Source organism: Haliaeetus albicilla, chromosome 2, assembly GCF_947461875.1.
Source record: "Haliaeetus albicilla chromosome 2, bHalAlb1.1, whole genome shotgun sequence".
NCBI classification, from domain to species: domain Eukaryota; kingdom Metazoa; phylum Chordata; class Aves; order Accipitriformes; family Accipitridae; genus Haliaeetus; species Haliaeetus albicilla.
Window position 1 is genome coordinate 4,755,449 of NC_091484.1, and position 26,188 is coordinate 4,781,636.

General features: G+C 47.3%; 1 protein-coding gene and 1 long non-coding RNA gene across 2 annotated transcripts in view; one reads left to right on the top strand and one right to left on the bottom strand.

Annotated features, from left to right (window-relative positions):
• The first annotated feature begins 3,819 nt into the window (after positions 1-3,819).
• Positions 3,820-9,156, top strand: LOC138689321 (uncharacterized). The gene is made up of 2 exons (XR_011328194.1): positions 3,820-4,427; positions 6,310-9,156. It is a non-coding gene; the product is annotated as an uncharacterized lncRNA (long non-coding RNA).
• The window catches only part of CDH4 (cadherin 4), a 468,099-nt gene continuing 450,334 nt past the window's right edge, over positions 8,424-26,188 (bottom strand). Inside the window, exons 12-16 of the mRNA XM_069804048.1 lie at positions 23,351-23,584; positions 22,023-22,256; positions 17,745-17,884; positions 15,692-15,856; positions 8,424-14,062 (exon numbers count right to left, since the gene is read on the bottom strand). Of these exons, the coding sequence (XP_069660149.1) occupies positions 13,856-14,062; positions 15,692-15,856; positions 17,745-17,884; positions 22,023-22,256; positions 23,351-23,584 (980 nt within the window). The 3' untranslated portion in view covers positions 8,424-13,855. The remainder of the gene's footprint in view (positions 14,063-15,691; positions 15,857-17,744; positions 17,885-22,022; positions 22,257-23,350; positions 23,585-26,188) is intronic.

A 26,188-nucleotide genomic window follows, 5' to 3' on the forward strand; every position in this document is an offset into this window, starting at 1 on the left:
CGAGTCCAGCCCCGCTCCGAACCTCCGCTTTATAAATGAGTGTGCAAAAGAGATGTGAGCGTAACGCAGCTTTCCAGGAAGTTATTCTGCAGCCTCTGCAGATGAACTCACTGTCTCCTTCGCTTAAGGCCTGGGTAAAGAACTAATTATTTGAACCTAAGCTTAAATCTGTTTCCACAAAGATGGATTTGTGACTCTTGCCAGCTTCCCCTAGAGGATTGCAACCTCATTTTGTTCCTCATGAACTTCTGCTGAGGTGTAAAATAACAACAATCTTGAGAGCTAAAATTGCTGAAGGATGGATTAAATTATAATGCAATCAGTCCGAAAGACCTTCTGTCTGCAAGTAGCAGCATTAGGCCATCCTGGGAGCGGGCAGCCGTGTGCTGCCTGTGCAGGATTACCCAGCCTGTGCTGGCTGCTTTGTCTTCACCAAGAAACTGCATTTCTTGGGCAGCGAGATTACATTATCGGCCACCGAGTGTGTTCCTCGGGTGCCTTGGCATCAGCCTGCCTAGGCCAGAACTCACTCTGAAAAGAGCTATATAAACCCACGACAAAAAAAGACACAGATGGCAATGAATATTTCGAGGTCTGCAGCACACTCCCGGCAAAGGACTGCTTCTGACTTGCCGTCTCTGTGCGGACTTTAAATCACAACTTGAGAAGCAAGCCCTGTCTGGGATCTGTTAATATGCGTTTGTATGGGATTTAGCATAGCAGGGCTCCAATCCCCACTGAGACTTTCAAGAATAAGCCCCTATAAATAACTAGGTTGGAGCCCATGGGATGATTTTCAGGCATTTGAAATAGCCGGGGCCGTGGCCTCGCAGACGTCTCGCAGCTGGGAGAGCAGCAGCCGCCTGGCCATGACCGACCCTGCTGGGTCCTGCCCTGCTCCCCGTCCCGCTGAGCCCTTTGCCCCGGGGATCCGACACGCCGCTCTTCCAGACACCCCACGTCCCCGCGTCTCGCTCGTAGGGAAAACGGGGATTATTTCTCCGGCAGTGACTTGGCGCTCTGAGCGCCCAGTGGGATGCTGAACGGTAAACTTGTAAGAAAGAAACAAGTTGCTGCACAAGTGCCGATGCAAAGAGACGTTGGGTTCCTCGTGGTTCCTTGTAGCTGGCTGCAAGTCCTCTGTTCGGGGCAGGTTTAAGGTCTCTTTGCCATGGAGACTTTTTTTTTTTTTTTTTTTTCCCTGTATAAATTCCTTTTTATCTGCTTCTTGAATGAAGCGTCTGAGCTGACAAAGCTTTCCTTTGGCCCCTTATTTTTCACAAAAGGTGCAGGGACTTAATCATCTTTCTAGCTCTGTCCAATTTGGCTGCTCCTCATCAACAAGTTCAATGGTCTGTGTGGGGCAGAAGGGAAGCAGGGGAAAGGGATGCAGGCAGAACAAGGCTGTTTTTTCTTAAGAAACCCTGCTAAAAAGAAAGACATATCTCCTTTCTGGAGATGACCCAGTATTGCCCTCTGCTCTGTGCTCAGTCCACAAAGGAGCCTCAGCATTGTTCACCGTGCTTATTAGGGTGCTTGGAGAAAAGTGATCCTTGAGGATCCTGCCCCGATACACCCCTGCAGAAGGTAGGTTGAGTCTGGCCTTGGCCCTTTGGCTGTTCATCTGTGTTGTTCCTAGGCAAAGAACTGGAGAGTTTCTCTTAAAAAAACCACAACCCTCTTCTGCCTGGGCTGACGTCTGTAGGTTTACCACATCCTCCCTGAGAAGGAGGGAGCCCGGACAATAGGGACTGAGCTTCCATCTGCAGAGGGGTGGAATGGCCAGGGGCTCCCCAGTGACTAAACATCATTTCCAGTTTATCTGAAGTCTCACTTTTTTAGGTTTTTGCCAAGTCTGGTTGAAAAGGCTTTTTTGTTTGTTTTGGTTTTTTGGGGGGCTTCTGCTGTTTTTGGCTGGTATAAAGTTAATTTTCTTCATAGTATCTGGGATGGGGCTATGTTTTGCATTTGTGCTGAAAACAGTGTTGATAATACAGGGATGTTGGGTGGGGACACAGCCGGGACAGCTGACCCCAACTGACCCAAGGGATATTCCAGACCATATGACGCCATGCTCAGCATAGAAAGCTGGGGGAAGAAGAAGGAAGGGGGGAATGTTTGGAGTGATGGCGTTTGTCTTCCCACGTAACCGTTAGGTGTGATGGAGCCCTGCTTTCCTGGAGATGGCTGAACACCTGCCTGCCCATGGGAAGTGGGGAATGGATTCCTTGGTTTGCTTTGCTTGCGTGTGTGGCTTTTGTTTTACCCATTAAACTGTCTTTATCTCAACCCACGAGTTTTCTCACTTTTACCCTTCCGATTCTCTCCCCCATCCCAAGCAGGGGGAGTGAGCGAGCGGCTGTGTGGGGCTTAGTTGCTGGCTGGGGTTAAACTACAACAGGGCTGTTTTGGGTTGTTTGTTTTGGGTTGGTTTTTTTTTTTTTTTTTTTTTTTAACTTGTGAAGAGGTTGCTGTGCTGAAATGGTGCTTTCTTTGCAAAATGGCAAATTGAGTGGGTCCCCCCTCCTGTTGCACGTGCAATTGCCTTGGTGCCACTGAGGTCCTTCTGCAGCTGCAGGAGTGTGAGAACAAACGGGAGAGACAAGCAGTTAACCAAAGCAGGACAAATGGAAAATCAAGATGCTCAGTGAAGTACTTAGCAAACTGTTTTGAGCAAGGAAAAGGTTGTTCCTCTTCTATTTATTATAAGGTTTGGAAGCAAGGCACTGCCTGCTTGCAGAGAGCTGAATACCTGCAGTAAAGCCTTGCCTTCTATTTGCACAGTTCCTTGAGTTAAGGCAGGGAAGATGATAAAACGCTTTTGATCAGAGGCACTTAAATAGCAGAAGTCTCCTGTACAAGCATGTTTTCCTGCTCTGATCTACTTAAGAGTGTGTCTCAGCCCGGGCTCGCTGGCTGTGGCGATGCACGGCACATGGTCGTGGTGGCATCTTGCACTGGCAGCCCTGGGTCGGCCCCTCCTCGGGAGCAGGAGGTAATGCAGATTTCATGTCAGCCTTGTCCTGGGTCCCTCGAGCCAACGTGCCCGTGGCTCTGCAGCGATGTTTGGTTGTTCTGGGATGGATATTTGCTCTCGGCTGCGTGTCTTTTACAAGGGCACAAATGTAATGTCAAAAGAAACCACTTCAGTAATGTACTCAAAAGTAAATATTTTATATGGTACTATAGTAATGCGATGTACCGCCTTCTTGACATACTTTGCTTTTTGCCCAAGGTCTGGGATTTGGGGCCGTTTGCGGGGCTGGATTCCTGTGTCGTCTTCTCTCCAGGGCCTTGTGTGCCCTTTTCACAAGGTGCTGAATTTCTTTCTGTCCCTATAAAATGGTTAAGAGCAACTCAGTTGCAGTTTCTGGAAAGAAGTGAATTCTGATTATCTGATGGTTATTGTTTTAAGTTCTCAGGATCAATAGCGCTATATTAAAGCAAGGTACTTGCTCCTTTTCGAGGTGCAATGTGAAAGGAGATTCATGATGATAAATGTCCGGCAGCCCGCGTGCTGGGTGCCAGGGACCTCAGTTGGGGAACAGCTAGAAGGCACAAGCCAGTGAGTTTTCACATAAATGTATACACCTATATATCTAATTTGCACTTACTGATACCCCAGCTGTAGTAATTGGATGACTGACTGCCTTAGCAACTTCATCGTAGGCATTTGCAAGACAGTGCACGTTCTGGAAAGCTCGGGCTGCAAACCAAGGTATCTGCAAGATGTAAAACTTACTTATCTGATAGCTTTAAACAATCTGATAGCTTTAAACAACAACAAAAAGACAAAACAATTGTCTTTTTGACCAAACCCAAAGCACCTGCACAGCACCAACATCACCATCTCACTGGCACGAGACATCATCAGCGGTGTCTGGCACTGGTTTTTATCCCACCCCATCCATACCTCCGCCTGGGGAAAGCTGTGTCAGATATGGCAAGACACCTCAGCCCTGCCTTGCCTGTGCCTCAAAGGCTGGTGACAGGTTGTTAAACCCCTGATGCAAAGGGCTGGGTATCGTGTGCGGAGCAACGAGTGCTCAAAGTGCATTTTTGCAGAGGACTATAAATGCTCTCGCATTACCTGGCGGTTACGTTCCAATCAATATGGTTTTCACAGACCAGGATTAGTTATGTCACCTTTTGTACTCCAAGGTAACTCAAAGTACTTCATAAAGTAATGAGTTTAGCTATAGATAGCAGAGGTTAATGGCGTGGCCATTACATGCTCAGTGATAAAGCTTCCGTGCGGTCTCGGATATTATAAATCTGGTTTATTAAGAATGGAAATATTGACAAAGACCCAATTCTGCCTTATTCCTTCTGTAGCCTCCCAGGGATTTTTGACAAGCCACTTCTGGCAGCTTCCAGCACAGATAGAGAGAGACTTTAATCTCTCAGAGGAAAACTGCTACTTTAGGGTGAGTATTAACCCATTGATTTATATTTGCAAACATTTGCAAGTGTTTGGAGGCTAAAATGGAGCCAGGTTAAGCATAAACCAGAGGGGCTGTGCTAATTCTCTAAACCAAGATAGGTTTGAACTACTTTTTGAAATGATGCTGGCCGGACAGGGCCAGCTCAGCTCTCCATCCTTCCCATCTCACCTCCCAGCCTGAGCATCATGCCCGGCTGCCCGGCTGGGTCTAACAGCTGCTGAGCGTTAGATGATGATTCTTCCATATTTTTATTACCAGATCTAAAGGTAGGTTTTTTTTTTTAAAGGTGCAAATGACAAGCGAGCACCCAGCACCAGGGAACTCCACAGCATCAGCTCTTGCTCACCAAGGAAAACATGCCAGGAACCTCCTACAGAGAGTGATTTAACGACTAAAAATGCCCCTAATGGTAGCTGCTGCTTTAAATTAAATTCCTGTAGGAGATGATACAGGTTCTGCTGGGTGACCAGGCCTTTCAGCAGGCAGTCACATCCCTTGAGCCAGAGGAGGAGAGGTTGTTCGGGAGGAGGAGGAGGAGGAGAGGTTTTTCGGGAGGAGGCAGGAGTCAGGAGCAGCCTGACGGGGGGCTGCGGGAGTGACTTGGGCAGCCCCCCCTTTCCCCCTGCCAGGACAGCTTCGGGGCTCTCCCCATGCTGATGGTTCCTGCTGTTATTTGATTTATCGCCTTCAGAGAAAAATAGCTCCTGGGGGCGGATCTGACACCCACTCCCCGGTGTCCATCAAGTGGTGCCGGAGCCTGCCGGGCAGCACCCGGTGCATGAGCCTGCACTGGCACTAAAATATCTCATTAGGTCTTACTAATCCTTTTTTTTTTTGCCTTTCCCACTATGAACCATGTGTATAAAGCCCCCCACCCGGTTTTACTCTTGTCTCCAGGGCAGGGACGGTGTGTGGTTTGGGGTTCATGGCCCCGCACACAGCGAGACCCCGGCCCCAGGGTGCGAATCCCCAATTAGCCGGGGAGGGAGAGTTTCCCTTTCGCTGCAGGTGGAAACGACCCTTCCTAAAGCCACCGGGTCGCTAATTAACACAAAACCCACGGCATTACTTGAAGCGAGGTTTCCCCTTCCAACCCTGTCAACTGAGTGCGGCTCACCAAAGCCTCCAGGCATTTCAGAAAAGGTTTGGGGTCATTTGGGTTAGGCTGGCTTAAAAACTACCTTCCCGAGGAGGCGGATGAAAGGTGTCGACTGAGGCATCCCTCTTCCCGCTCCTCTTATCTCCATCAAGAGGGGGCTGGATGGCTGGCAACAGCGTGGAGGGCAAACCTGACAGCAAGCCATGGCCTTTCAGAAAAAAAACCCAGGAGTAGCCAGGAGGTTACATGAAATTTTTATTTTTCAGCCCTGGCCATCGCACAAGGCCCTTGTCACCGGGCTGGAGGTGTGCTAGATTGCAGCCTGGTCCTTGTATGCCCATCACAGGGAGACTCTGCCATTACTCACAGCCACCCCCCACCACTGGCTCCCTGCTCGCAGAAAAGCATTGCAGAAAAAAAAAAAAAAATTCTCATTAAAAAAAGAAGGTGGGGAGCGGGAGGCGATGAGCAAGGGAGATGGATTGTGCCGTGGCACTGAGATGAGTGTGGAGAAGCTATACATTAACCATCGTGAGAGGGGAGGGGGGAAAAAAAAAATCCCACAGCTCTATCAGGAGAAAGCGTTTGCTGTTGTGAAATGATGTTGCTGCAAAGGTCCTGGCGTGCCTGCGGCTCACTCCGGCCGTGCTGCTGGGTGAGGAATCCCCAGCTCCGGGGTTCAGGCTGGCAGCGCCCGACCCCTCTCTCTGCATTGCACCAACGTACAAATCGTTAATGTCTTGTTAACTCTGTCCCTCTGTGCAGGATCTGCCTTGTGTGGGAAAGGAGGACATCTAAATAATAACCCGAGGATCGCTGCCATCTGAGCAGAGAGAAGTGCCCATGAGGGTACTGGCAAAGCCCGTCGTCCCCTTTGGGTACCCTTGCTTGCCCTTAGTGCCTTTCAGTTTACACCGGGATCAAGAGGGATGCTGCTGCTCTGGCTAAGGAGTGCTCGTGGCGTGGTGCTGCCATCGCTGTGGCTGGACGGAGACGTGCTGGGGGTATTTTCAAGGTAACTAGTCAAAAGAGCTATTTATTGAGCTGGGCACGTGGTTCCCGCCGGTGTCCGTGTGTCCCAGTGTCCCCTGTCTGACCCCCCACGCATCTTGGTCCTTTGCAGCACTTTCGACCCTGCTTGGAAAAGGGAGAGGGATTGCTGCACAATACGGGGTCTTCTTTGCAACAAATTTACATGCTACTGCTATTAAATACAGCCAAAGAAGCCAAAGCTCAGTCTCAGGGCTCCTTGTTAGCACCAGGACACACTACTGCTGGGCAGAAGAGATGCGCACGCCAAGGGACCGTGAAGGTAAAGGTGCTCAGCTGAAGCACGCTCCTGCTCACACACAGGACCTCACGGGGTCTTTAGTTACAGCTGAGCAAATTTTTCTTTATACATGGAATGAATTTTGGAAAAAAAAAAAAAAAAAAAAAGGCTTTGGATTTTTTTTTTTTTTTTTTTTTTAGTTTTTTGAGACAAGGAGACAGCTTGGCCAGCGGTTAATAAAAGCATTTAATCTTCCCAATGCTTCCTCCACCCACACCCAGAGCCTATTTTAACAGTAGTGTAGTATTGCATATAGTTTTGGTTGGTCTTTTTTTTTGTTACCTAAAACCGCTTAATGTGTCTATTAACCCAGGTATTGGTTAAAAAAACTGCTCTCTATTTAAAAAGATGTGGAGGAAAAAAGGTCTTGGTAATGCAAAGGTTTTAGTCTGGAGAACAAAGAAAAGTTCAGTTATTTTGCTTTTTGAAAAAAAAAAAAATCATTAATCCCGGTGTGCTTCAGTTTGATCTGAACCAAATTCTATTTCAAGTTCTGACATCTGCCTTTGACTTGGGAGAAAAAAAACCCCAAGCCAAGAGCCTATAATAATAATGACTGTAATAATAATTATTATTTTAAATTTTGGTACAAAAGTCCATGGATTTAGGGGAGGGTGGCTGTTTCCATCAGCTTAGTAAAACTATTCGCATGGTCAAACTTAAGCACGCAGCTGAATCATTTGAGGAACAAGACTTTCTGCAGGCAGATAAGAGCCTAATGACACGATGATGAGAGCCCAGACTTCCACAGATAGCAGAAACTAATATTTGTGATGCAACAGCCTTGCATTATTCAGTAGTTAAAGATAATTCTAAGAAACAGAACAGCTTGAGAATTAGCAAAACTAGCAATAAAATATTCTTAGCTGACTCCGGGGGGAAGTAAATTGCCATGTACGGGATTTGCATTCATCTTAATGTTTATTAAAAATGAGACAGCGCTGCTTTCCGCATGCTCGGCTGGAATAGCTCCACGGCTTGCTGGAACCTCGTGTCCTTCCCGGTCCTTGCTCAGCCCCGGGAGCCTGCGGGACCTGCTGAGGCCTCTCGCTAACTCATTGCACGTGTGCGTTGCTGTTGGGGTGAGGGTGATGGAAACCCAACTATCCGCTCAGACCCTGCTAGCAAGTAAAGACGCCGGCAGGTACCTCAGTTGTGCTAAAGCACAAAGACCTTGTGTCGCAGGAGCGAAATCGCCACCCGACTGATTCGCACCGACAGTTTAGTGCAGCACGAACAGGTCCGTGGAAGGAGGAACCTGCGCGATGGCCTCCTTGCTGCTCGAAACTACTACGTGGGCTGGGGGCGAGCCACGCTTCTTGCTTTAATGAATGCAAATTTCCCACCACCACGCAAGCAGAGAAGCAGCGGGGATCTCCGAAAAACCCACCGACGCCTGCGTACGTGGACCCACACCTGCAACCAGGCACCCGTTCACCGGCTCCCTGCAAGCGTTAAGTGCCATTAGCAAATGAGCTGGGGTGCACACGTGGGGAAGGACGATGAAATGAAAGAATAAAAATAATAAAAAAAAAAGCAAGTGAGACTATTCAAAAGGGGGACTTTATTTTTATTACACTGGAGCCAGGCGTCAGTGCGCCAGTTCAGCTTTGATACACAATAAATCAGCAAAGCTGTCACTCAGTTTGGAAACCAAGATTGCAGTGGCACTAAAAACACACTGAAAACATTTACTTTCTTCCCTTTTTTTTTTTTTCCTCTTTTGTTTTTGGTACAAAAATGGTACAAACAACAATACAAAATATTTGTGCTGTTGACGGTTACAAAAAAAGGTTTTTGAACTGGGTTAACGGACGCAAACTGCTTTTGCGCTTCAGCGTGAATACAGCAGAACAGCAGAAGTCTTCCTTGAGAACAACCACAGTCATGCGGGCTGCTACACAGCTTCTCCATCATAAAAGGAAACATGCAAAATCATAATTAAAATTAAAAAAAAAAGAAAGAGAAAGTGCTCCAATTATACACCTATATGTTGTTGTTTTTTCCCCTATTTGATCTGTAGCTTCAAGCACTAACTACATTATGTACACATTGTGTGAGCAATTGTATATGGGGTTGGTGTGTACTGGAAAGAACTTTTATTTTCCCCATGAAACTGAGTTAACTTTGCGTGGGAGACACCTATGTTGTCTAGCTGCTGTTTTAAACATACGCATTCATCGTTATACAGCATTCCCCCCCCCCCAACATTTTTTTTTTCACACTTACAATGAAGAGCTCTAAAAGACATCACAAATAAAAGTCCCGTATTTTACCTTTAATATGTTTTTTTGAGACTAAACAAAGTTGCAATCTTGGCATATTGTGTTGTACAGACCCTGCACTGACCATTACCATTCTCCAATGCGCGAACGTCTACCCTATGCGAAGCAGTTGCAGGTGATACAGCCATCTCCTAAGTCCCACTTACTCCTGGAGGCTGGATTCGGACCCGACTATCCCTAAAAACCCCTTCAAAGAGGCCCAAAGTGGCTCAGCCGCAGGGGAGCGAACTCCCCATCACCACCTTACGACCGCCAACGGCATCGCCTGGTCCAACAAAAAAGGAAAAAAAAAATAATATGGAAAACGCAAAACCAGAAGCGAAACTATGACTAGCACGTAGGACACCTAGAACAGACTTGCCTATTTACTGTCCTTAATTAATTACCTGCTGAATCTCCTCGTTGCCTCGCAAAGCATTTCCGCAAGCGATGCTTCTCCCTATTTACAAGGCTCCATAATAAATAGACTGCTCGGGGGCTGCTCCGAGGCCGCTGGCCGCGTTCTGCCAGAGGCGGCTGCGGGTACGACCCTGACGTCGGACCTGCACGGTCCCTGCCTCGGGGACGTGCAATCTTCATGCCTAGGAGGTAGGGGGGCCACAGGAGGGGTCCGGCGTGCCCCGACGCCGCGGGAGCTCCCCGTCCCCGTCCCTTAGACGGCGCGGAGAGCTGCGGTGGTGTCCCCTGGCAGCGCTATGGGGTGCGACAGCGGTATTTTGGGGACGGGGTCCCTTCCACCCGCCCGACAGCAGGTCCTTCCCCACCGCCAAGAGCGGGGACTTGAATGTGTGGGCGCTACTTTAATTAAAGTTTAATGCTTTAGTTTAGTTAGAGAACAAGGATTCTGGTCTCAATGCATTAACCTCTTCTGTGGCCTGTAAGAAAAAAACGGCGACCGTACTTTCAGCCAAAGTTGCCGTTTCCCTCCACCGCCGGCTCCTTGTAAGGTGCCGTCACCTCCAGCCGGGAACGGCAACGCCACGTCGCATCCACAGGGATCAGAGCGGGGGGACAGAGCAATGGCACGGTCGCCTTTTCAATGGGACCCCTTGGATTAATGTAAGGTTTCTTAGCTGGGTTACAAACCGTAAGCAATACTAACAAGCAAAAAGGTTTGCAAAAAGCAATCTATTTCCATTGCTCGATGTGCTCCTTGCTTACCTTCCGCTGGTCCCACTGCGAGGAAAGGGGCCTGACGCTGCTCCTACTTGTGGGGCTGTAAAGTTCAGTAGTGGATGATGCAGGGAGGAGGAGGAGGAGGAGGAGAAGGGAGAGGAGGAGGAGGAAGAAGAGGAGGAGGTCCTGCAGAGGGAGACTGCACAGAACTGGGTCAAAGCACAATAAACTAGTTGGTTTGATTTATAGTCATGCGGGGTTGGAATGGCTGGATTGCAAATGCCGCAGAAAAAATATCTGCTGCCGAACGGAAACAGGTTGGTTTATTTTTAAGCACTCAAACAGTTTTGTTTGACTTAGGTTGCATAAACGTTCTGAAAAACCTGAAATGTTTAGACAAGCCGAAGTCTGACAGCATCTCCTTTGCGGCCAAGCAGCTCCTTTCACCGCGCGGCACGTCCCCCCCGGGTGACAGCGGGGCGATGCACGCTGCCGACCGGTCCCTACAGCCTCCGGCCCTGGTCCCGCAGCAGCCATCCCACGCCGCTGCCATCCCCTTCCCTACCTGAAATCCATCACCCCAGCCAAAGCCGCAGCAGACAGCAAGCACCAAGCGCTTCTGGAGCAGGGATTTAGCTACAGCTCTCGGCTAAGCGGTGCCAGGCGGATTGCACGGCACGGTTTACGGCGGAGACCCAGCCGGCCGGCATCGCGGGATCTGCATGAGCATCCCAGGAGCCGCGTGGAGCCGGCAGGCAGCGGCAGCAACCCAACGGAGGGAGAACCACCGGCATCACCCCGGCCCTCGAGCCACGTCCTTCTCCTGAGTCGGTGATGAAGTTACGGTGACAGACACGAAACACTGACGGGTAGTCATCAGCGAGAAACACTAAGTGCTTTTTTATTATTCGCTACTTCTGCTGTGACCGGGCAGCTTCTGCGGAGGTGCAAAGCCCAGATGGTGAAAAACTCCAGCCCGTGGCTTTTCCGACAGAGAAAGGGAAGAATCAAGCCAGCCCCGTGGGCAAAGAGCCGAGGCTGCAGGGCAACGCAGCCCACCCGCGCCAGGCAGCTGGAGGACAGGGGCTGCGAGGTTTGCCGAGGGCGACCGGGAGGAGCTGGACGCTACGTGGCAGAAGCAAACTAAGACTTTCACAGCGGTGACACGAGACGACCGAGTTCCCGAGTACGGAACGGGAATTTGGAAAGGCGTCAGGTGCCGGCAGTTTGCCAGGCACCGCGCCTCATCCTGGCCGAGGCCCGTGCCGCCGGCCCGTGCCCGTGGCACGATGTCCTCGCCTCGCTGCTGCCATCGGAGCCGTCCCTCTCCCGAGGTCCGAGCCATCGCCTCCTGGTTTCCTCAAGAAACTTGAGGGAGCGGGTGTGATCGCTCTTCCGAGCCGTGAAAGGACAAACTGACCCATCGACCGACCGACCGACCAAGACAAAAAAGAAAGATCGCATCCTTCGTAGTTAATAACATATTGGTAACGTTGGCGTCCCCTCGGGCAGACTTTTACCACATTCCACTTCATACAAGACACATTTCAAATGCTCGTTAATTTACAGAAATTGCATTTTATAGAAAATACGATACAATGAAATATAAAATGCACTAGGAGCATTTCAAAAATCTATAGAGACGATCTTGCAGCCTAGTATACCCTCTGAAACGATGCCCACTCATCACCGCAAGCTCTCGTCCTCTCATTCTCCCGCTCTCTCGCGTGCACGCGCTCGCTCCCCCCACCCCCCCCCTTAACTCTTAGCATTCAACTTGAGAATTAATAGAGATATCAAAAAAAGCACGATTATCCCCTGGATAATCACCTTCCAATACTGTGCACATTCTTGGATTTAAATGAAAATATATCTAAGCACTTTTACAAGTTTTAGCGAACCCACTGCAAAATCGTCTGCAGAATATAAAACACAGGTAATCCAAGATTTCATAGCACATTAATTAAGTGGCTCATAATCCATTAAATGTGGTTTATATTACACATCCATGCAGTCTAAATCATTTTACAAACATTAGACATAAACCCACTAGTCCAAATCAGTAAAGGAAAAATGTAATAAAAAAAGCTAGTAACTATTTGTTATTGGTTAAACTGACCCTACATATAAACTAGGTAGTATGCTACCATTTATAATACTGATGTTGAGTTACGCCTGGATGCTGCAAAACCTCTTGCTGACTTGGCAATGCTGGAGCATATTAACCACAAGATACTTAATAGGCCCTCGTTGCACTTCTTCTCCAAAAAAAACACATTTACTACAGATAGCAGCGCCTACCCATCAAAGAGAAAGGACACACATTAGCTGAGTTACATGATGTTGTTGAGCTTTGGCTACTAATGCTCCAAGGCATTAATGTTGTACTAAACTAACTTTGTACTTACGGATGGCAAAAGTGCTGATAAACTCTTCCCGCCCTTAGCGCTGCCCCGGCCTCGAGCGGAGCCGCTACACGAACGCCTGCCTTACGCGAGGAAAACAGCATCCATCGGCTTTCGTGCTAGCGGGCGTCCTCGGAGACGCGGGACACCACCGCCACCTAACCCAGCTGGTATTTACATCGCTCAAGAGGTCGTGGGAGCCAAAACACGCCGATAGCATGAAAACAAACAAATGGGCCTTTGGTCATTTCACAATTTACTTCGTAGGGTTTAGGCAAGGGCTGTCGGAGATTTCTGTTGCAATAACCAAAGGCTTTATCAATGCTATAGTTCTATGCAGCTACATCGAGTGTGACCAGGTGACAGCAGAGCCCCTAGTCGGTATTTTGCATCAGGTAACACTGAATTATATACAACATGATGACTAGTTCACCACCTGCTGAGGCTTAAAGATGGCTGTTAAGATTTCGACTCAAAACATCTTCCCCCCGCCCCGACCCCCTCATCCTCTTCCACCCCAGAATGAGTCACCCCCTTAAAAAAAAAAAAAAAAAAAAAAAAAAAAGGCAAAAAAGAAACAATCTCCACAGTTCCTTTTTGTTAACTCCTTCCCAGCTAGAACTGGCTTAGGGTCACAGGGAGTGCTGCCCAGGATGGTTGTGTGTTTGTTTTCATCACTCCTGAGATTGAAGGGAATCTGATACATGCACCAAAAGGCACTTTCAAATATATATATATATATATTTTAAAAACAGTGCTTCTGTTCTAAGAAATTCAAGTTAAGACAGAGTGCCTTTCACTCTCTTTAGTCATAAAGCAGATAAACGAGCAATATCCCAGCTGACATTAAAAAACCAAACCAAAACAACAAAAAAAAACCTGCAGCAGAGACAAGTGTTCATGCGAGACAGCTCAATATTCTAAAAAAAAAATTGGAAAGGAAAAAAAAGGAAAAAAAAAAGAAACCTCCTATATCACCACTAAAAATAACAATACAGTCAGCAGGGGATATTAATTAAAAAAGCTGCCACATCTGTACAGTTCTTGCTTCTGCATCGGCTCTTTTTGTTAATGTTGTCATCTGTGGGTTTGTTTTTTTTTTTTTCTAAACTGTTTTTTATTTTCTTCTTCTTCTTCTTTTTTTTTTTTTTTTTTTTAAATAACGTGAGGTCAGTTTAATCTTCCTCGCCTCCCCCGTACATGTCCGCCAGTTTCTTGAACCTGGGCCCCCAGTCGTTAAGGTAGTCGTAGTCCTGGTCCCCGGAGCTGGAGGAATTGAGGGAACTGACGGAGCCGGCGGTGGAGCCGCTGCCCTCGTAGTCGAAGACCAGCAGGGAATCGTAGGGGGGGGCCGTGGGGTCGTTGTCCGCCGCACGCAGGCCCTGGGAGGGGGCAAATACAGGGAGTTACTACCTGCCGTGGGGTTTTATGGTGATGGTGCTGAGGAAGGGGGTTCGGGTAAAGGCTCTGGGCTGGTGGGATGTTTGGGATCCCTGCAGCAAAACTAAAAGACGACGGTGAAAAGCTAAATGAGGATGGTGAGAAAATGAGGGTCCTGGGGCTTCCATGTGCCCCTCCCGGGGTGGAGGCCTCCCAGCTGCACCCAGCAGAAAATCCACTAACTCCCAGTCCCTCTGTAAAAGAGCTGGATGGAGCGGGAGGGGAGTTATTTCCAAGGATCCAGCTCTGGATCTGGAAAGTTTTCAGTTCTGGGACAGCGTGTCCTTTCTGGGGTTGCCTGTTAAGATTTTTAGCTTGGCCAATCAAAGAATGAACAGCACTCTTCCTCTCCTACCAATAACCAATATTTTAATTTTGATGATTTTGACTCCTTTAGAAAAAAAAAAAAAAACCCCCAAAAACACTCCTAGCAAAATTCTGCAATTAGGAGAGACCTGGGGTGTGAAATCCTGGGCAGAGGTTTGGGAAGCACTGCTGTTCCTGTGTGTTGCGGGCAGCAGTGTAGGCATGCCACAAAAATGGCCTCGGGATATGGAGAAAAAGAATTGCCTTGCTGCAGCCCGGTGTCAGGAAAAGCCTAGTGGAATAGACCTGCAATAAAGCAAAACGTTCTGCATTCACACCTTCAGAAACCCCTGTCTCGGCGTGGGGAGATGGAGCAGGTTTTACTGCAGTGAATAGCAGCCGGAGCATGTGGAAGAGCGAGTCTTCACATGCATGGATGTGTGTAAATGTGCACGTGAAGGATGGGCAGGAACAAAGGAAGAAGGAATTTTAATGATGAAAATAAGAAAAAAGCACAGCAGGAAATGGATATAATAATAGAATTAAATCGCTATAACATTCATTTTTCTGACTTAGGAAATGGATGGTGTGTTTTGTCTCGGAGGAAATAATGCATTGATTGGTTTGTAACCACTCAATCACTCAAAACTAAAACTGAGACAAGAAATACTAAATATTGGTACAAGCAGATAAAGGAGCAGTAATCTAACATAAAATAAAGAAACTCTCTGATCTGAGATGCACCCCTCTGTTCTGTACACTCTTTGAGGCTTTAGACCAAACAGAGCTTACTAGGAAGGCACAGACTGGTGAAATAATTACAAGTCCAGGAGCCACAAATGGCGCCTTTGGCTTTCGGCAACCCACGCGGCTGCTTTGCCACCGCCTCCCCGCCACGACGACACTCCTTTGGCCACATCCAGACAACGTTTTTACTGACAGCAACTGCAATATTCACAGTAATCCAAGGGAAAGCTGGATCAGGTTATACTGCCCAGATGCTGAAAAGCGTGGTGTTTGTGATATCCCCAGGTCAGAAATCTTAGGGGTTTTGTTTGCACTTTGGCTTTTGACAGGCTTGGTGCCTTCATTAGGCCAAGTCCTGCATCCTTTGCGCACACAAATTGTTCCCCTGGCTTTGATCAGACTCCTCATGTGAGTTATAGCATCACTCGGTCCATGCAGCCAGGAAAACGTCGCATAGCTGATGCTAGCTGGCTGCTCAAGCTTTTAAGATGTGACACAGGACAGCCTACAGAACATACCTCATTAATAAAGTCACCAATATCCCCTGGATGTGGGATTACTGGTCTTACAGGATACTGTGGTTCAGCACCAATAGGTCTTTCATCCACCCTTCTGACTCCAGGTGTCTTGTTCAGCACGTGATCCATGGTCTCTGGCTGCTGGAGCTGGCTTAAATCGTAATCCTGTGACAAATGGAAAGGCACAGAGTGAAACCAAGAGCTTTTCATTCAGATCATCTACTCACCCAATGTACAAATAAGTCGAGGGGTCTAATCCTATTTCAGCTGAAGTTCAATGGCAAATCTTATCCCCGGGTACGTAACACCTCTAAAAATCTAAATTACAGATGAACCTGACCTCTGAGTAGCTCATAAAATTGGCCTCCTAAGGGTGCATCCTAAAACACAAGTTAAATCAAATATTTAAATATTTTTTGAATATTTCACACAGCGTCTAAATCTTTGGGATAAAAAATAGGCTTTTGTTTGCATGTGCATAGATATGTGTATAACTTTTTGATGAAATACATAATGTAACGTAGACACAGTGTTGGTAGACATATTATTGCAATTACATTTCTACAGAAGTAAAACCATTAAAATGTGTATTGCATTTATGCATGTAGGCCTTTCAAAGTAATTATGTTCTTTCTGCTTGTGAAAAATCCCAACAGAATAGGTTTCTATCAGGGAATGAGAACCAGGTAATATTTCATTAAAAATGTATTCATGTAGGTAATGGTGTTTTGCTGCTCTTCCTTTGCTGTTATTTTTAACGAATCCTTTCTAAAATATTTAAGCCTACAGTGTAGTTGCCTGAAACCAGATACTTCAGCTAGTTCGAATGCTTATAACAGTACTTTGTTCTACCGGTAAAACTGTTCTTGTGCTCAGACGGGGATGATTGAATCTCCAGGAGCAATATTTATAAATAACTTGTCAGTGGCAAGAAAAAAGAAATGCTAATTGCAAGGATTTTTCCGTGGAATAAGAACTTCTCAAGTTTCGGGCAAAATCCCTGCCTCGGCTCCCCGCGGTGGCTCACCTTCGGATGCTGCCAGGACCTCCACGGCAGGACACGCTGCTGTGGTTTCGTCTAGCCCTTAAGCACCAGCCCTAACCACTGACCTTGGGACTCACTGACACCAACCACGAACGCAGCAGCCTCTGCGCAGACCCCTGAACCACGCAGTCCGTTTACGCAAGCACGAATAAAGCCATTATACGATGCAGAGCCGCATAATTTGTGTGAACTTTGTATTTGAGAGTGTCGCGGGCTCTTTACCTGTGTTAGGTAGGAATAAAAAAAAGGCGACCTAAACACGAGTGACCAAACTTTTCTATTTTAGCTAAGGAAATACATTGGTAGCAGAGGGACAGCACGTCCCAGGAGTGCAGGCCAGGGAAGTTTTCATGCAACATCAGCATCGGTGTCTGTAAGAAGGAGCCAGTGCAGAAAAGCTGACGCATTCAGGCAGACTGTGGCTTAGGGCTCTGTCACCAAGCACAGCTTTGCCACTGTACGCTTTGCGGTGAAAAAGAAAATCCCCAAATGTATTTAGACATTTCTCGCAAACCACATCCAGAAATTAAAAGAAATTAAAGGCACATTAGAGACGATTAAGGAAATGCAGGGAAAGCCCACAGAAGCTCGAGGCTCAAGCAAGCCAAGGCAAGTGCCTGCAGCCACAGGTCTGGGGGAGGGTGGTGGCTGCTAGCTGGTTTTACTAAGATCTCTGATAGCGAATATACAATTTTAATGACCACAATAGCAGAAATATTGTTTGAACATGAGTGTCAGTAGGTCTAGGGGGTAGCAAAACCCACGTAGCACCGGCCTCCCTGCATGGTCTGTTTGCACAGGAGTGCCCCAGTGACACGCTGGACCTAAGCTGGCTCTGACCGATCAACGTCCTTGCCACACTGGGGAAGCCAATAAAGCTGCTGGGGCATAAACAAGGGCGAACGCAACCCTTTGGGAGTACTTCAGTGAAAATAATGCGGTTTCTGCCTTTTTGAGAGTACAGATTGCACAGCTGCTCCTTGGCCACGACCTGCGGGCTCTTCTCACCTGGTCTTCCTCTCCACCTCCTTCTTCGTCGTACTTCAGAATATTGTCCCTGACGTCGTCCTCGGGGTCGATGAGGAGCTGCTTGGTATGGCGCTCCTTCTCCCGGCGTTTCATCCACACCACGAACAGCAGAACCATGGCTGTAAGGGAGAAGCAGCGGGGTGAGCCTGGATCTCATGCGGCGTGAGGCCAAGCCACGTGTGCCAGAGCGCGGCGGCGTGTCCCAGCGCCTCGCCTGCCCTCTTCTGCTATGGAGAACCTCACTGGCTGCTAGTAAGAGGAATAAAATTTTATCGTATTGCGTGTTCTAATTTATAAGGGAGAGATCAGCGAGAGCTGTAAATACTGTGACAGGCCTCCACCACAAACACTTCTTTAAGATCCATCACGAATGCTGATTGAGCTGATGTTTATCAGAAGTTGAACACACAATCAAAGGAAAAGCAAACAGCAAGTGTGAAAACCGATGCTTTCTGAAAATATTTGATCTAAATCCTGAATTTTCAGGATTAGATTTCCACCTTTATTTTATTCAGGGGCATAAAATAAAGGCAGAGGAAAGAGAGCTGCAGAGGTGCTGAGAAACACACAGGTACCGATGACCAGCACCTGTGCACGAGCGGCTGTTCCACCAGCGTGACACAGCGCTGCCCGTTCAGGTCGCGAGCCCTCGCCACAACAGTCATTTTGCTGTTGTCTGCAGCATGCCACGCAAAACTGGTTTGGGGAGGGTGGCTAATACTGGGCATGTAATCCAATTTGGGCTCACTTATACTCTTTTTTGGTGAGTGAGGGAGGCTTTCTAAACTTCCAAGACCACATTAGCCAGGACATTAGCACATGCATTTGGCCATCGACCTGCAAAGCAGATCTAAGATCATTTGAAATCCTTTCAGATTTCAGATTCACAAGGGAGAGCAAATCTGGTAGCACACAGCCAGCCTCCTCAGGCATCAGCATTTATGTGCCAAGCCCTGGCTAATCTCTCTCAGTACGGTAACGGAGAGACATGAACAGTTCTTGAATCATGAGAAACTTCCCCCACTTAAACAACTTTACCCAAAGGGAATGACGGCTGCTCCACAACCTCATTCTTCAAAGGGTCACCCATGTCCCAGGGGCCGTGCGCTCCCTGTGACTCACTGCATGGAAGTCGCTCTGGGAACTTAAGTCTCCACTAACATAAGGCAACCAGACCTTGTCTTCTTCAAGAACCTGTTAATATGTTAGTTTTCATTCTCATACTCAGTAGCAGCAAATAATGCCATCAAAAATGAAATTAAGCCTGGGCAGCTGATGCAGTTACACCTCCCTGTGTCTGCTTTCCCTCTGTTCTCCACGCCAGCCACACACGAAGCTGTGACGGTGGCAATCTGCAGAAGAAGGGAGAGATGGATGGACAGCGGAGATGGGAACGTGTGGCCGTGGGAACGCATTCATTTCACTTAGGTCAACCCTTGACTGTGCCAAAAGAATTCAGCCGACGTAAGATCCCAAGCTCTCTTTACGTTTTTTAGCTGCATAAGGAGAAGGAACAACTGCTGTTTCCCACCATCTCATACTTTGCAGGGCTTTCTTTCCCTTTGCCTCTTCGTGGAGCCTCGGCACCGCTTCACCGAGGACAAGGATGGAGAAGAGACCAGACTCTGGGCAGGCAGCTTGCAGCCCCACTGTGTGGGGAGGTGGTTAGGAGGATCTGAGTTTTTCCTCCCAGCACCAAAGTGTTTATACCCAACAGGAATTCAGTGAAGTGAGCAGAACAGGACCGGACAGCTAATTACTGCCATTGTGTGCCAATCGGCTGCCATCCCTGCCTGCCAGCTAACAGAATTGTTTTCAGATAGTTCAGCATTTCTTTAATGCTTATCCTAGATCTACTCAAGAAAGAAAAAAAAAAAAGGAAAGAAAATGTAACTCTTATCTGCGATATAAAACCTCAGCTATTTAGCAGACTATTGAAGTCCTTTTCTCGTTGTTCCTTTTCAAGTCCCTCACAACAAGATACCTGCCTAGTCCAAAAAGACAATATTATAATGGTTACCAGGGTTTATCTTTTTCTTTCCTTTTTTTTTAAAATGCTACTTTTACATGCACTTGTGGAAAAAAACTGTGCCATTAACGCCTTTACAGCTACCTTGAAAAAAAAAAAGACCTTCGAAGTGTCAATAGTGGATGTAGTGCACTCTCCTTCCTTTTATTCACTCTGCAGAATGGGAAGTGCTATTACTGCTGTTAGACCCATTTTCACTCTGCATGTAGTTTTCCTTGAAATCTATTGTCTTCACCGTTCACAATTTTTTATTGCATTGCTCTTCTAAATGTGTTATTTGTGCAGCTAATACATCAGGTATCGGGAAGAAGAAAAAAACCTTTGAGCAAAGGTGAAGGCAGAAACTTCCTTCACCTGAGCAACCTCAGATCTGTCCTCTCGCTGCTGCTTCCCTTTAAAGCCATCAAACTTTGACCTGCTGACTCTAAAATGGCCAAATAGCACAAAAAATCCTGCATCTGCCTTTTCCCAGGCTATTCTTCAAAGGTCATGATATAAAACAGATAGAAAGGATGCAAAACACTGAAAGGATGTAACTGGAAAACTGCTCATCGCAAATTACATTTTTCATCACTGATACAGTGCTTTGCAGCTCTTGAAGATAAAAAAAAGTCAATTAGAATTACAATGAATGTAAAAATAAGCTTTTGTAATAAAAACCGTAATTTAAAATGGGATAATGTATCTGAAAATGAAAAGAGGAATCTCTTAAATCAAATGTCCTTCAGCTGAAGTTAATTTCAGTCAATAGGATTTTCAACTGTTTAAATCATATTTTAGCACTGGATTTATACAAGAGCGGCAAAAAGAAATCCCATGTTTAATCACTTCTGTGGCTTCCAGTGCAAACTTTTAGCCGACCAGCAGCAGCACACCTGCAGGTCCCAGCGTACCAAACGTGGCGGGACTGACGAACACCCCGTCTTCTTCTGGGTATGCAACCGTGGTGCATTCACAACAAACGCCCTTGCCGAAAGGAGCAGCCTAAAACATTTTGCTACTGGGACCCCATACCCAATGAAAGACAGACATTGGGCATCGTGGCTAGGCACTGGGATGCTTCCACCGGCTCAGATGGGCTGGATGAGGAGTGGGGACTGCACAGCCACAAACACCCGGTTTTCTTGCTTGCTCTCCAGACTGATATGGGAAATCAATTATACAACAATATATTCCCATCGCTGGCCCAGGAGGGTGGATGTTTGCCCAGAGATGACCCATTCTCTTAATGTACCGTATCATATCCACATTAGGTGACATTTGTAGCATACGTCGCTCTGTCTGCTCTCTGTTTAAACACATTGGGGGTAAATATTAAATGTGATTTAGCACCATAACTCCCATTAGCTTTAATGGGAGTCCCATGGTTTCATCCTGTGTTTCTTGATGAATATTTACCTCATTGTTCATTTCAGCGCTCATTTTTATCTATTCCTACTGTGCCAACTCCTGCTTGAAGTTATAATGATATCATTTTTATTTTTAAGTGTGTGCACACATAGTTACTGGTAATGCTCATGAAAGCCTGGGACTAACGGCATTGCTGGGCAAAAGGGATGGCTTTGCCTTGAGCAAAGGGATGGCCAGCTCTTCTCTGCAACGCACCCCCAGCCCTCCAGTGCTCCTGATAAACTGAGGATCCTTCCTCTAAAAACACAGTCCACCACGATTCTCCAATCTGTTGTCATTTTAGAAGCAATGGGAATAACTACCATTCTTCTTTTCCTTTGAACAACCGGAAACCTACAGCTATGCAGTGGCTCTGCAAGGGACTAGCCAGACTCTCATAACCAGTACATCTGGTACTGGGAACCAGTATATCCACAGCCAGTCAGGGACAGTCAGGGATCTGAGAGCTACGGGGGAGAGTCTGCCACAGGGTTTTGGTCAAGTCCTTCAACTTTTTCCTGCAGAACGTGGGGAATCATATTGCACTCACTACCTACGAGACGCTGTCAGGTGTAATGATGTTCGTAAAGCTACTGGAAGTCTTAGAAAGAAAAGTCCGACGCATGCAGGGAATGCTCTAGCTCGTTTTGCTGACACTGCAGTGAAGGAGGTTCGAATGCAGGTGTGTGAACCACCTCCCGCAGCCCAAAGCTCACGGCTCTGTCCTTTGCATGGAGCTTGCACGGCCCTTGAAAAATACCCCGTACAGAAATGAGGCAACAGGGAACAGGATGGGAAACAGGAGGTCTCCCAGCGGTGTCACCCCCTGAGGTACTTACTTAGTAAAATAATGATGCAGATCAAGATGGCGATGATGGCGCCCGTGCCCAGCCCCGCTGCAGCCACCGCCCCGATGGTGGTGCAGTCGCCATTCTCGTCGCACGGGCACACCTTCACTTTGATAACGGATGTGTTGTACAAGGGGGGGTTTCCTGAGTCCGTCACGACGATCGGCACATCATACACACCCGCTTCCAGGTACATGATTCGTAAACTAAGCTGGGCGTAATCGCCTGGAGAGACCAAGACAGACAGACAGGTGACAGACACTCTGGCAGAGCCTTGCAGCCACGCTTGTACAGGCAGGGCTCCTCTGCCAGAGCAGTCTTCCGAGTTCTGAAGAAGAGGCTATTGACAACACACCTGGGCAGGACAGCTTCAGACTTCTGCCCCAACAGTGTGGTCAACAATCGGTCTGTCTTTGCAAAATACCGTGCGTTTTCACTGCTGCGCTAACCTACCTTGATGCCGTTTGCAAATCCAGCTGCATGCGTTTAAAATGGCATGAAATGCAAATACTAAAGCATGGATGATGTTCCCTGGGTCTGGGCTGCCCCTGGCTACTGTGCGGGCTCTCTACTCGCCCACCCTCCCACCTTGGGATTTTTGGGAAGCCCTTCGCCCCTTGATGACACGCTCAGCCAGAGAATCCTTCTCGTGTTCCCTCCCATTGCAATACAAGAGCTGGGGGACTGAGCCCCGAGCTGCGAGGGCACAAGCTGTTGCCCCTGGCCTGGCAGAAGGTGCCAGACCTCAGGGAGAGGGACCAGCTTTGAAGCCAAACCAGCCCATGGCTCCATGGTATTTTCCATCCTCTGCTGAAAGTACCAATAAGAGGAGCAATTAGGGCCATTTGTGGTTGCATGCTGCAATATAAAAATCCTTCACATACTGGTAATCTTCACACTTACCTAGCCCTCCTGGTTCCATGGTAAATTAAAAGGCTGCCTTTATGCAATTATGGCCAGAGAAATGAACATTGATCCTGATTGTGGCTTATGACAATTACACTGGAACATAAGGAAGACTGATAATAGCTTTTTTCCCCTTGGCCATTATGGATGATTTATACTCTGTTCACTACTGATAACTGTTCATAATTATGAACTGCATTAAAAAAAGCCAAGTGCCAAGGCTCTTAGAGTTATGCTGCAGGTCTGATACAAATCATTTCTGATTAACTATCTTGTCTATAATGTCAGCCATAATGTGCTTTAAAAAATAAAAATCAGATAAAAAAGTAGGAAAGTTTGGAAGTTTGAAAGCGCACGTGGCCTCATTAGTGAATCAGAGTCCAAATGTCCTCAGGATTGCCTGCCCCATTTACCATTCAGCCGTGTTATGGTCCAGTTCTTCCTCACCGCAGATGGCACACTTGGCAGCTCGAAGACAAAGGGCCCAACGTTTGGATCAATGTCAGCATCCGCGGCTGTTATGTTGATGACATTCAGGTTTGGCTTTTCACAGATCTGTGCCTCCTTTGGCAGGAGCTCAGGAGCATTATCGTTGATGTCGATTAGGTAGATCTGCAGAGTGCCAGTGCCGCTTGCGGGGGGTATACCTGAACGGGAGAGGCAGAGCCAAACATGGACTGATGACCATTACTTGAGAAGCAGTGGGAATGACAACTCCGTGGACCAGCCCCCTCTCTGCCTTCCAATTCAATAAACCAGGATTTTCACCCTCCTTCCTTGGACCTTATTAGGGACATACCGCACTTTCATGGTCCTTTGCTTTAAGAGGTATTATTAAAACTTCCCGAAGCCTCCTAATGTTGCTGTTTTTTGCTCCTGCAGAACATGGAGGTTGAGTTCTGCAGATTTGTAGCCTACGGCAATGTCCTTAGTCAAACTCTAAAAATACAAGGAGGTGATGCCAAGCTGCTAGTGCAAATTTTGGTAATGGCTGTTTTGAAGAGGAAAAACCATTAGGAAGACAGCTAACAAGAGGAAGAAGAGGGCTTGGAGGGAAGAAGAAAAGTAAGTAGTGCAATCCATTGGTCAGCATTTACTGTAGCACTTGCTAGCCAGTTTTTAGATTTGCAGACTATTACACTGCTTCAAAGAAAGCCCAACTATCCAGCCCATCCCATAGTCAGCCCTAGCTTTAGCGGTGAAAGGTCCTTGCTCGAAGCCTACAGTGTGGGCTAACCATCACCAAACACGATAGGTGATGCTATGTCCCAATATTCAGATCTTCATCCCCTCTACATGTGGCTCAACCAGCAGGGTTGCCACAGCACAGCAGTCTTGGTCCTCCAGCCCCTTATTGATGAGGAGTCACATTTGTCAGACTAACGACCACTTACACGAAGTAATACCTGCTCTGGCAAGAGAGAACAGCCTTCCCAGAAATGGCACAGTATTTTGAATTTCTCTCCCCACACATACATCTGGCAGCTCCATCTTGGCCTGCCCACCGCCTCCCTTCTCAGGCAGCATTGCTTCAGCAATTCTTTTTTAAGTTTGTATTTTCAGTCCTGGCTCTCCCTCCCAGTGCTGGATATAAAGCTACACAAACCAGTTCCCCACTTTCAAATGGTGCTTCTGCTTCCACAGACTTGCCTTCCTACATTCCTTTCTCATTTCTGCTCCATTTTTCAAGGGAGCCTTGAAAACTCTGAAGGAGCCCTGAAAAGCCTTCTTTCATGGTTCCTACCTAAGCTCTTCAATCACTGATCTCATCCTTTCATCTAATAAGCACGGGGTAGGCTTCCCTCTAAAACAATGTCTTTGATCAGCCTTGAAAGTTTCTGGAGAGACAGACAGCCCATCAGGATACTGGGGCTGAACATGAAAACTGACTTTCGGGACCAAGCAAAGCGATTTCACTGTTTTCATGTTACTCAGAGTATCTTCTGGGATGAATGCAAGGCCCACACTCTAACCTCTGAGATAGACTGAACGCAAACTAGCAGTCCTGAGAGGCACTAACTGGCACGTGGCTGAAACAACCTGCAATTGCTGCACGTACAAATGCAGTTTTGTAGGGCTATTGGGTATTGCTGGGCTCCGGTTCCTGGTGTTTTTGGTTCTTCGTGCTCCTGAGTGCAGTTCTGGGGCAGTCTCAGGAGAAAGGAAAAGTAAATAATTCTTTAAATGTCCAAGTACTACAAACCATGGAACATTTCAAGTTATTTCAGCTGTCTTATGTGCAGAGAGCAAGGACATGGAAAGAGCAGGTACTGATGTACTACAAAGGATCCTTGGACTTAATGCTCCAGAGATGAGGACCACCACAGTACCCCTGACGCCAGTGGAGAAATTGGTCTACTCTCTGAAATTAAGATTGAAATACTAATGACATTATTCCAAAAGAAAGAGGAATGCACAACTGCCACATCTGCATTTAACTGTTGCATTCCACATCACTGCCTTTTTCACAGTGCCAGCGTCGGCACTCCTGGAGTGAGGTACAAGCCAACTGGCTTTCAAGTTCAGCTGCAAGCAGGAGTCACTCCCATCCTGCTTGTGCAAAAATTTCTAAGGAACTTGGGCCACTGTCTTGACAAATCATGGCAGAAATTAAGTAAACTGTGCCTGTGGCTAACCGGCATCTTCTTGTTGTTGTGTGCCTGCAGAAAAGGAGGAACCTGCAGGCAGGGTCACCAATGCAGCCTGGTCTCCTACAGGATTGGGCCCCACAGGTGAGTTCCCATGGGGTGCTCTGATATAGAGGAAGGGGCAGGACCCTGCTTCCTTCAGTTACAGAGTCTCTCTCCCCTACTCATCTCCCTGGTTTATGAAACCTGTTGGAACATGATGCATTTGAGTTCTCAGCTTCCCTGTGAGATTGGTTGAAATTGGCTGAAGGGTTTAGCCACTGCCAGTCTTCACACCTGTGTAGACACAGTGTGATCCAAGAGCCTCTCTCTCCTGGGAAACCAGGCTACAAATATGCTGTTGATGAGGATTCCCCCCCGCCCCCCGCCCTACACTGCAGTCAAAACTTTTCTTAAAGTGACTATCTCTGCGCTGTAGCCCAGGGAGAGAAAGAGAGCATGCCCAAGGAGTATTTGGATAACCTTATCATATACTGAAAACAGCAAAAAGAACTTCAAGGAAACATCATGCTGCTGCTTCTTCAAGAAAGAAAGAAAAATCCCCACCAAAACCCCCAACCCAAAGCCTTTCTTTGATGAGTATGTGATGCCGCAGAACCTGGA